Genomic DNA, 11755 nt, shown 5'->3' on the forward strand with positions numbered 1-11755 from the left:
GCATTTTATTGAGGGAGATGTACAGTAAACAATAAGTATGCAGTGTCTTTGATGATGATAAATGTTTGAAGAAAAATCAGTGGTGTGGTAGAAGGAAGGCAGTGCCTCTGGTAAGATGAAATTATTTAAAAGAATGGAAAGAATGTGTGTGTTTATATTTCAGAACCTCAAAGAAATGCAAGCTGTGGTTAATAACAATAACTTTAAGAAAAAATGCTTTTGTAGTCTAGGATGTGGCATTGGATATGGGTATTTGCATCGAATACCTACACGCCCATTTGAAGAAGGAAAAAAAATTTCTCTCCCAGGACAAATGACTGGTACACCTGTTACTCCTCTTAAAGATGGATTTACAGAGGTAAGATGACTTTACTGCCCAATGAGGTTTCCACCAAAATAATTCCCATGTGTTAATGCATATGGTGGTGGCACTAACTGAAATAGTTGGTGAGTTAAGTATTGATCATCATGTTGAATTTGGGGTTCTTCTGTGATATCCAGATGGAAGTTAGGTGTATGCAGCTGGACTTCAGGAGAGAATACAGAACTAAAGGTGCAGATTTGGAAATCATTAACATTATTCCCATTAAAATAGAAATCATTAGCCCGGTGGATGGTGATAAAAATTGTCAAGGGATTGGACCCAGATGGGTCTGAGGACTGAGGTCAGTCCTTTTAAACATATGGATGCACAAAGAGGAAATCCAGCAAAGGAAGCTCAGGGGGAGGCCACAGCTCAAGGAAAGTGTGTGGTCAGCTGTGCCAGGTGCAGCTGAGAAGCAGGTGAGAGGAGAGACTCAATGTGGAGGAACACCAAAGTGCATAGTGGAGGAAGTGCTCTCTATTTCAAGAAGCTTGATTGAGAAGCAAGGAGAGCTTGGTATTTGGGCTTATAAGGATTTCTAAATGTTTCTTATGAAGGCATCTCCTCCCCCCCCCGTCCCCCCCCCGCAAAAAAAAAAAAAAAAAACACATAAAGACAGGGCTGCTGCCACTGTCGTTTCATGGCACACAATTTGGCCATTCCCAATTCTAGGAGAAATGACACTACTGAGAAGTTCGACCCTTTCCTCACTCCCCACCCCACAGTAAGCTCTGGGCCAGAGCCAGTGTACTTCTTGTTTTGACTCCATCATCATCGCTCCTGCCCTCCAATCAGTGCTTCTCTAGATAGTCTGAAAGGATCAGGGGTGAAATGGCAGCCTGGGGAAGGGCCAGAATATAAGCTGCTGGGATGCAGCAGAAGGCATGAGAGCTGACAGAAGTGACACAGTACAGTGACTTTATGGAGTTCATAGACTAGACTGCTGTGAAAGGTGGAGATCTGGTGCCATTTTTCATTCACTGATGAGGATAGATTACTTGGATTCAAGATTTAAGAGATGAGAAATCTTGAGACCCTGTTAAGACCTCCAGCTGATTTCTTCCAGAAGCAATGGAAAAAGACTGGCCAAGATTTCAGAGAGAAAAGCATGGAGTTTAATGTTGAATAAATGATTTCTGGGTGACTGGGAAGAAGGTGCGAGTAGAGTGTCTCCTAGTGTGGAGGGACATACATGCATTTATAACTAGGGCTAGAAGCCGTATGTCCAGAGAAGAGAGGTGGCAGGCTAGAGAGATGTTTCTAATGCATAGTCCTTGGATTTATCAAAATTAGAAAGGAGTGTCAAAAGGAAAAAATGCCAGGTAAAACTTTGGATAGCTAGTATATGATCCAAGAATATCTATAGGGCAGGTGAAAGTCAATATTTACATACCATTTTAAGTAAACTTACGTAATTTTCTTTTTCTCCTTTTTTTTTGGAAGGTCCAGCTGTCCTCAGTCAATCCCCCAGCTTTGTCACCACCAGGAACTACAGGAATTGAACAGGCTCTGTCTGGACTTTCTATTAGCTCAACCCCGCCAGCTGTCAGTAATGTTCTTAATACAGGTGTGCAGAAAGACTTACTCTCTTATCAATATACTTTGTCTTATTTTAAATTCTGACTTACATAGAATTTATAGATATAATGCCAGTGTGTCTTGAAAACTGTAATGTGCTCTGCATTGACAGGTCCTGTCTGTGAAAACGTGCATCACAAATGCATCCACACAGAGCCAGTATTTAAACCTCTCTGCATAGTTTAGACACAGAGCCTCTCTTAAATTATACAACTTGTAGAGTTGGGATCCCGCCTTCAGTTCAGTCTGATAGCTCTACTTACTCAACAGATGTTTACCTGTTTCTAAGTTGTAGGGATATAAAAGTAAGCAGTCTACTCTTCCTTTTTTTAGAGAGTCAGTCTTACTCGGAAGATGTATTCCTAGTTTCCTCCTTTTCTTTCTTCCTTGTTTTACCTGATATTCTCCTTTTTGTTTCTTTTAATTTTTTTTTAAACAGCTCTACAGAGATAGAATACTCATGCCATATATTCACCCATTTCAAGTATACAATGCAGTGGTTTTTAGTATATTTGCAGTTGTACACCTAATACCTCAGTCAGTTTTAGAACATTTTATTGCCCCAAGAGAAAACCTGTACTTGGCTTCAGTATTCCCTACTTCTCCAAAACCCACCAGGCCTTTTGAAACTACTAATCTCCTGCCTTTGTGGATTTGCTTCATCTGGACAGTTCATCCAATATTTGTGGTCTTTTATATCTAGCTTCTTTCACTTAATGTTTTCAAACAGCTCATTGACATTGTCAAATACATTGACATTTGATTCCTTTTTATTGCTAAAAAATGTTCCATTGTACAGCTATACCACATTTTCTTTATCCATTCAACTGAAGAATATATAGGCTAAAATATTCTACTTTTTGGCTTTTATGAATAATGCTACTTTGAACCTTTGTTTACAAGGTTTTATATCAACATATGTTTTCATTTCTTTTTGTAATATACCTGGGAGTGGAAATAGACTTCCAGTAACCTACCAAGAAGCAGAAGTAAGGTGAACATTATGGAGTCTGGAGTTGGTCCTCTACATTCAAATCCCAGCCCTCTCCAGAGTGTTGGTTTTATTTCCTAAAGGTGTGTTTTTCTAGATGGAAATTTAAGACTTCAAACATACACAAAAATAGTGGAATAGTATAATGAACCCCCATCGCCTAGCTTCTCCAGTCATCAGTGAGTTGCCTCCTACCCCTTGTTTGCTGGTTTCTTTTCCAACTTCATTGAGGTATAAATTGCATACCATAAAATTAACTCACTGGAATATAAAACTCAGTGATTTTAGTAAGTTTATAGAATTGTACAGTCATTATGACAGTTCAGTTTTAGAACATTTCCTATATGAAATCAAATATTAATATCATCAGTACCTAATCATAGACACAGTTGAAAGGGCTCTTAGAATTTATTCCATCCAAGCAGTTGTGAGTCCTTTATATGCTATTATGTGTTTCTTACATCCCATCTATTCCTGAATAGACCTGGTAAAGGTGCACTGGGATACTTCTTAAGCCCCCAGGTTATTCTGTGGAATAATTCTTCCTTTTTAGAATAAGGCTTTCAGATGCCAGCTCTTCTGATTTTAGGAGAAAGCTGCCATCTCTCTTGAAGACCTAGTTTCTTTTTGACATTTTAAACCTTCTCTCACAACATCACAGTTGCACTTGTCTTGTGCACATGTGCTGACATCACTAGAGTTTTACTACAGAGACATGGCTTCCTGAATATTAGAGAGAGAAATGTAAATAAAGCAATAATTGCTCACAAGAGACTGAAAGAAATCAACATTTTCACTTTAAATCATTCACTTTTATGTCAGTTTAGCATCATGACATGTGAGGAGAAACTTTTTTTTGAGACAAGAGTTTCTCTATGTACCTTTGAACTATTGATCCTCCTGCCTTAGCCTCTTGAGTGCTGGCATTACAGTCAGGTGCCAAACAACTTTTTGTTAGATATTTATTTTTCCGTCTTTACTTTTGATTATATCACTTACAAATAGCCCAAATAGTAACTGATATGCCTTTTCTCAAGAAAAAAAAAAAAACTTCTTTATAGATGTGAAAGTTTGAGGATTGTGAAATTTTTAGAAAATGAACAAATTTTGAAGTGGCACTAGTCAATGTGATTTTTGGTATACCCCTTAAATTCCCTGTCCACCTTCCTTGCTTGACTTTTCTGCAGAGAACTTACTGCCATTTTTCATGCTACAGATTTTATTTGTTTGGTATCTCTCTCTCTCTCTCTCTCTCTCTCTCTCTCTCTTTTCTGCTCCTCACTAGAATGTAAATTTCCTGAACATTGTGATTTCTGTTTCTTCACACTATAAAGTGTGCCAACAATGTGTAAGATACAGTAGATACCCTCTAAACTTGAATGAACACACCATCCACATATGCAACTCCTTAGTTTTATAACAAAAGAACTCTCTTCTCTCCTTTTTTTTTTTTTTTTTTTTTGTGGGACTGGGGTTTGAACTCAGAGCTTCATGCTTGCAAAGTAGGCACTCTACCACTTGAGCCACACATCCAGTTCATTTTGCTCTGGTTATTTTTGGAGATGGGGTCTCAAAAACTATTTCCCCAGGCTGCCTCAAACCACAGTCCTCCAAATCTGAGCCTCCCAAGATTACAGGAGTGAGCCACCAGCACCTGACCAGTTAGCTGTTTTTGAGGCAGTGAATAGATTTACCCTTTGAAAGTGAAAAGTTAATGTGAAAGTTTTTCTTAAGAAATATAGGGAATTTGGAAGCAAATCTGGGCTCTTTTCATTTTCTAAAAATCAAGATATAAAGACACCTTGCTATTGTATTATCACTACTTAACAGGGTACAAGGTTTCTGACATCTTTGTCCAGACTAGAGAACAGCTTCCAGTATTGCATTCCAGGATTCAGTGGAACCCTTGTCAGTACTCCAGCTTGGCTTTCCCTTTTTTTTTCCTTTTGCCTGCCTCCAATTTCTACAGAAAAGTAGACACTTGAATAAATGAGATGGCTTGAATATGGTTGGTTCATGCTTGTAGGCACTAAGAATACCTCTTTAAGACAAAAATCTACCTAGAGTCTGTGTACAGTACAGTTTGAGCATTTTTATCTGAAATGCTTGGAAGTAGAAGTGTATTTGCATATACATAATGAGATCTCTTAGGGATGGAACCCAAGTCTAAACATGAATTTCATTCATGTTTTGTATGTAGCTTATACATATAGCCTAAAGACAATTTTATGCAAGTTTGTAGTGCATGTGCAGTTTGACTTTTATAAGTCTTGACCTCACATAAGGTCAAGAGTGAATTTTTCCACTTGCAGAGTCACATTGGTCCTTAAAAGGTTCATATTTAGGAGCATCTCAGGTTTTGGATTTTCAGATAAAGGGTGTTCTACTTGTATTATTATCGTTTCAACACCAGAAAACCTCCTGCTTGACTAGGTGGTAGATATCAGTAGACAGTTCTTCATCAGGGTCACTTGTATGTGAAGTATATAACCTCTGTAAGCCACCATCAGTACAGATGGGGCTGTGTTAGAATGCATAGGAATGTCATGGAGCCTAAGGTCAAAGGAAATGAATGTTCAGGAAGCCAAGTCATCCTCTCCATCTCTAAAGTTCATGTGCTCTTTTGACTCTTTGGGACATCTTTGTCATCATCTTCTCTCACAGACGAGTGTTCACTGCTTCACAGGGCATAGGTTCCCCAGCAATCCCAGGTTTACAAAGCCTGCTGCTTCTGGGACCCAGGAGAGATTGACTGCAGTCCTTGTGTCCCATTTCCAAATTTCTAAGACAGTTTCTAGCCCTGTTTACACCAGGTGCAAACCTCTTAACCAGTGAGCTTAGCCAAGGGTGGGTTACACAACCTCCCACCCCTTAACCAGGCTCTGACTTTCTGTAAGGGCCATGAGCAGAGGAGTGTCAGCCGTGAAGTGAAGTATGTAGCAAGAAATTGGGACCAAAGAAGATATGACTGTGGTGAGGAATTGCTGTAAACAATATCCTATGACGGTATGATGATTCTTTATCAGCAGAATTTGTTTAAAAATGTTTTTAAATGTGCTTTTATTTTTTAGGTGTACCCACAGTACCATTGCTGCCACCACAAGTAAATCAATCCCTCACTCCTGTGCCACCAATGAACCCAACTACTACGTTACCAAGTAAGCAGTGGGGACTAGACATGTGTGTAATGGTAATGTTTGCATTGGAGAATATCTCACGTGTGTGTGTGTGTGTGTGAGATCAAGTAGGGGTTGAACTCATGGCCTCACACCTGCCAGGCAGGCACTCACTTTAGCAACTCTACCATCCCCATTCGTGTCTTTCAGTCATTTTATGTCTGCACCAACTTTGTGATAAAGAAAAGCAAGTGGCAACTTTCCTTAGCAGGCAAGGAAACAGAAATGTTAGCTGCCTAGCCAAGAGCTCCTTACCCCCAGCCTACTCCCACCCTCCCCAACTCCCACAGTGCACTTATAACTTTCTGGTAGTCATTCTTGTGAATATCCTGGAAGAGAGCACTCCTTATTTGGGTCTTTAGTAACTCTAACATTATAAGTTTTGTCTTTTTCTCTTTGTGTTCCCAGTGAAGACCAAGTTCTTTTATCTAGCTGATAACAATGAAATATTATCTCAGTGGTCAGTTTTACTTTTGTTGTTGAGGACCTTTAATTGCACAGCTAAAGTCGTCATTATACAGACATCATAGGCCATTAAGCAAGTATGTGTCCATGCTCAAGTACATAGTGATGAAATGGGGTGGACTGTTTATATGTGAGCAACAGGGGCCATAGGTATATGTGGGGATATGTTTTTGTGAAGGCCAGAGAAAGGAGATTTATTATTCAGCCCAGTACATATCATGGGAAAAGGCAAAGTGAGCACTTTAGTCTGTCTTCAGCCATCATCAGGGTACAAACATAATCTTTAGGTTGGACTTCGGTTTTTCGTTTGTTTTAATTTTTATTAGAATACATTAGTTATAAAGGTAGACTCATTGTGACATTTCTGAATAGTCTTACACTGGACATTGGTTAGATGTGTCTCCACCATCTCTCCCCACCTCACCCCCTCCCTGCCTCACCAAAAACAATTGCGAAAGAGTTCATTGTTCTATTTCTTATATATTACAAAGTACATTGAGCATATTCACCCTCCTTTATCCCCTCCATTTACTCTTCCCCCTCTTATTTTACAATCCTGTCCTTCATTTTTAATTCCAAAGCCAATGCTCAAAGAGATTTCTCAGTGTATCTCAGCTATGAATACACTGTACTTTGGTCAGTTCAGCTCCTCTATTACTCTCTTGTTACCATTTCCCTCCTACCCTACTATTCAACAGCTTTCAGAGTATAGTTACATCACTACTTGCACAGATGCAATGAATTTCAATATCGTTGACATTACTACTTTTGCACTGTAAGTCTGAAATTATTTCAGAATAAAAAAGAAAGCCAAGGGCTGAAGATGTGACTCAAGTGTAGAGTGCTTGCCTAGCAAGTGCAGAGGCCCTGAGTTCAACCAGTACTGCCACAAAAACAAGCCAGAGAAACTGGAAACCTCAACCATCGAAGAAAAATCCACAGTTTCTAAAATAATTCAGCCTTTCTCCCATGCACATGGGCCATTATTGTTCTTGCTTCAGAGTTTTAAGAGCATTAGTTATTTGTTTTAACCTTTGCCCATTTAGCCATTTAATAACTTAGGTATAGAGATAAATTTCAATTAAGTAAGATTCTGTTGTTGCTAATGTTATTCCATTGCAAAACTGCCATGCATTAAGTGAGCCTCTGGAGTTCGCACTTTGGAGTGGGTTATGTTTTTTGCAGTACGTAAGAATTTATTCTCTTCCCCTGTGCTTAGGTCTGATGCCTTTGCCAGCAGGACTGCCTAATCTCCCCAACCTCCCTAACCTCAACCTCCCTGCGCCGCACATCATGCCAGGTGTTAGTCTGCCGGAGCTCATGAACCCCGGTATGTTGCACATCTTAACCTCCTAGGATTCTGATAATAAAATGCTGTATTCAGGAGAGCCAGTCCTTTAGTTCAGTTTTTTTCTGAAAGGGCAAATAAGCAACAAATTTCAGCTACTTCAAACAAGTATTAATCTTTTTTATTTAAAAAGCTTAAAAAATAAGGAGTGAAAAGAAGAATATCTTTGTGGTTCTCCTCTGGCTACGCTTCCTCTCTACTCAAACACCAAAAAAGGCACCAACCATAGAAGAAAATACCAATGGGTGGCATTGCCACACTGAATTTACTGAATTTACCTCCATTGGCCAGTGGAGGTGTATGAATCCTCATCCCTCTCTTTATTCTTGCTTCCCTGCTGCCAGCAGGGAAGTAACAGTTCCTTCTTAGTGGACCCCAGGCCCAGAAACATAAATGACCATCCTTGGCTCGTCCTTGACTGTAAAGTGACCATCCTTGCTCAGCCAGTTGGGCTGAGCAAAGAAATAAAACCCTTTGTTTTGGGTTTTTGGGGGAACAGGATATCTCTCTGTAGCCCAGGTTGGCCTTTAACTCTTGAGCCTTCTGCTTTAGCCTCCTGAGTGTTGGGATTACAATCATGTGCCAACATGCCCAGCTAAAATTCCTCATTGTTAATAGATGCTTTTATAATAAGAACTGTGAGAGATTTAGCTGCAGATAGTTAAGATAGCAGATATGCAAAATATGTGCACTCAGATTTTGTGCCTGGACAAAAATGAAGCAGCAACACCCCCACAATTCTGCTCTTAGAATTACTGATGATCCAAATGACTGCATTCTGAATGGCCCATCAGTGACTTCAGTGAGTGGTCCTACTACCATGGTGCTCATTGTCACTGTTGCATTTCTGCCTAGACTAACTAGCCACTTGTAGCATTTACCATCTGTGTGTACTCATTAACTCACTTAGTTCAGTGCAGGTGTTTAAAAGCAAAGGAAATCCTAATAACCTATTGTGTTAGTGCTCCCTATGTTTTTTCTTTGGTGTCCTGTATTCTTGGCTCCTCAGCCACCCTTTTCCAAATTCAGTAGGTTCTAATAGCAGTGAAGATTTTGTCAGCCAGTGGTTGCCCTGATGTATGTCTTACAACTTGCCTTCCCTCTGTTGTTGATGTAATACCCCTTTCCTTTCTGCGTTGTAAAATCACTGATATCCCACCTACAATAGTAAATAGTTGTCCATCCTTGGGCCTACCCAAGTGCTGGGTTCCTGCAGCCCTCACAGGGCAACCCGTGTCTCTTCTTCCCTGTGCATAGTAAGAGGCAGCTGTAACTCAGCTCACCACTTGCCTGGGGGATCGGAATCCTCCTGTCCAGGGTAGACTCCCTCACCTGTCCTCAGCCAATTTCCCTAGAGCTAGGCTGAGGCACATGGTACCTAGAAGCCCAGGAACCTTTGCCCTTGGCCTATGTGGCCTCCACCTGGAGGTCAACAGAAGTTGTGATCTATGCTCTTCCCTCAGCTTCAGGGTCCCTAGTAAGGTACAGATACAAATGATGATTTGACATGACAATGCTCTTTTAGTGCTGGGAAGATACGTGATCTGTGTCATTTTTGTCCTAGGTTTGCCACCTCTTCCTTCCTTGCCTCCCCGAAACTTACCTGGCATTGCACCTCTCCCCATGCCTTCCGAGTTCCTCCCATCATTCCCTTTGGTTCCAGAGGGCTCTTCTACAGCCAGCTCAGGGGAGCTGCTGTCTTCCCTCCCACCCACCAGCAGCCCACCTGCCGACCCTCTCACGACTACTGCAAAGTCAGACGCTGCGTCCTCACTCACTGTGGATGTGATCCCCCCCACTTCCAAGGCCCCCACCACTGTTGAGGACAGAGTCAGCGACTCCACCCCTGCCAGCGAGAAGCCTGTTTCTGCAGTTTCGGATGCAAATGTTTCTGAGTCACCTTAACTTTGAACCATTCTTCAGAATTTCTTTAACCACAGGATCGTGTCTGGAAATGCAAACAATTATTAATTTCATACTAGTTTGTACCTTATCTATAGGTGTCCTGTAAATAATTCTAAGGGGAAAACTAAGCAAGAGGACATGGGCTTATATCCTGCCAAATTGGGGTGGGCTCATGGGCCAGAAGGGAAATGTCAGAAAGTCCTTGTATTTTAAACAACCAAAAAGAATTGTAAGGGTGGCTTTTTGCCAGGCATCCACTGCCGTTCTGGGGTGTACAGCTTTGGGAACAGAGGTAGCAGGGTATCCGCTAGCTTCCCAGTTCCCTTGCTGCTCCTTCTATAAGAAAATGAAATATTTTATGCCTCGTGCTAACACGCAACTTTGTAAATGATTTGCAAGAATGCAGACCACCTCACTAAATCGCTGAAGGAAAAGGTCTCTGAGTTGCATCTCTATTAAAGTTTACACAAAGATTCCAGTTAAAGATGTTAACATTACACAATGTGCACTCATAATTGAACATCTTTTTATTCAGCCTGTACACAGATCCTTGTTTTGAGCTCTCAGAATTACTCAGACAACATTTTGTAACTGCTGCTGTTGCTTTACACATCCCCATAGGTGGCACTTCAGGAGAAATAAAGGTGATGTTGCACAGTTTTAAACCAGAAGGTGGCACTTTGTGGCTACTTAACGATAGCACTGTACTGGGAAAGCATAGAAACAGCAATAAATGACAGTGACTTTACTTTCTTCTTGTGTTACATTCACATTACAGCTCAGTTGCCACATGCACTTGTTATCCTCCAAAGTAATTGTTCATGATTTATGTTTGCTTTTTTTAAGTTTTCTAAGGGAGATGGTAAGTTAACTGGAATTGATTTATTGAATGAAATTAAATGTGTATTATACCCGTTTTTGAAATGAGATGAAAAGTGGTTCATTGACTTTTGGTCTGATACTGATACAAGTGATCCTGCAGTGGTAGATGTTGCTGAGGTGGTAACACTCCTACCTCACCTGTTACACTCAGCTGGAAACTAGTTACCAACCCAAGCTGGTACCTCTACCAGGAGGCCCAGTGCCAACCAAGTTTTATACTTACCATTTGTAGAGCCAAATGTGTGCCTAAAACTAAATGATAAAAGAAGGCTCTTTCAGTTAATAATTGAGGGGGTGGGGGGTTGTTTGTTTGTTTTGCAAAGAGGTATTACAACTGGAAGGGAAAATACAAGTTTTTTGTTTTTTGGGTTTTTTTGGTAGGACTGGAGTTTGAACTTAGAGTTTCGTGCTCTACCGCTTCCGCCATAACTCCAGTTCTTTTTCTTTGGTTTTTGGAGATGGGGGCTTCTGAACTGTTTGCCTGGGCTGGCCTTGAGCCTCAGTCCTCCTGATCTCAGCCTCCCAAGTAGCCAGGATTACAGGTGTGAGCCACTAGCACTGACTACAAGCACATTTTAAATGTTAACAATTCTTGGCCTTCCAGAACAGGGAAAGTTGAGAAATGTATTACTCTAAAAGACATTCACATTAAAAACAAATGTTGAGGGAATCCCTTAGTGAAAAACGAGTAATTTTCAAGCTTTACAGAATTACTTATTTTAACAGTAGTTCCTTCAATGCAGTAGTTCTTAACTCTTATAAGTTCTTATTTGAGAACAATAGTCCTGGACCGTCTTCTGGGAACATATCTGTGGATGTGTATATGGAACACTGAACTGGGGGGAGAAACTTGACACACATGAAGGAGGATGGGCACAGACTTCCCAGCTCACTGGTCTTTCCTGAGGTAGGGAGCACTTTGTTCAGGAAAACAAGCTCCAGAACCCCTAGATTTGGGTACTAGGGATTGAACCTGGGGCCTTGTGCATGCTGGGGACATGCTTTACCACTAAGCTGTACCCCCAAGTTTTGATCTTTATAGGCAA

General features: G+C 40.7%; 1 protein-coding gene across 1 annotated transcript in view; it reads left to right on the forward strand.

The window, feature by feature from the left end:
• The window catches only part of Gorasp2 (golgi reassembly stacking protein 2), a 31297-nt gene extending 20543 nt beyond the window's left edge, over positions 1 to 10754 (forward strand). Inside the window, exons 6-10 of the mRNA XM_020179941.2 lie at positions 226 to 358; positions 1808 to 1931; positions 6005 to 6091; positions 7794 to 7904; positions 9487 to 10754. Coding sequence (XP_020035530.1) covers positions 226 to 358; positions 1808 to 1931; positions 6005 to 6091; positions 7794 to 7904; positions 9487 to 9827 — 796 coding nt within the window. The 3' untranslated portion in view covers positions 9828 to 10754. The remainder of the gene's footprint in view (positions 1 to 225; positions 359 to 1807; positions 1932 to 6004; positions 6092 to 7793; positions 7905 to 9486) is intronic.
• The last annotated feature ends 1001 nt before the right edge of the window (positions 10755 to 11755 follow it).

The sequence above is a fragment of the Castor canadensis genome, chromosome 4, assembly GCF_047511655.1.
Source record: "Castor canadensis chromosome 4, mCasCan1.hap1v2, whole genome shotgun sequence".
NCBI lineage: Eukaryota > Metazoa > Chordata > Mammalia > Rodentia > Castoridae > Castor > Castor canadensis.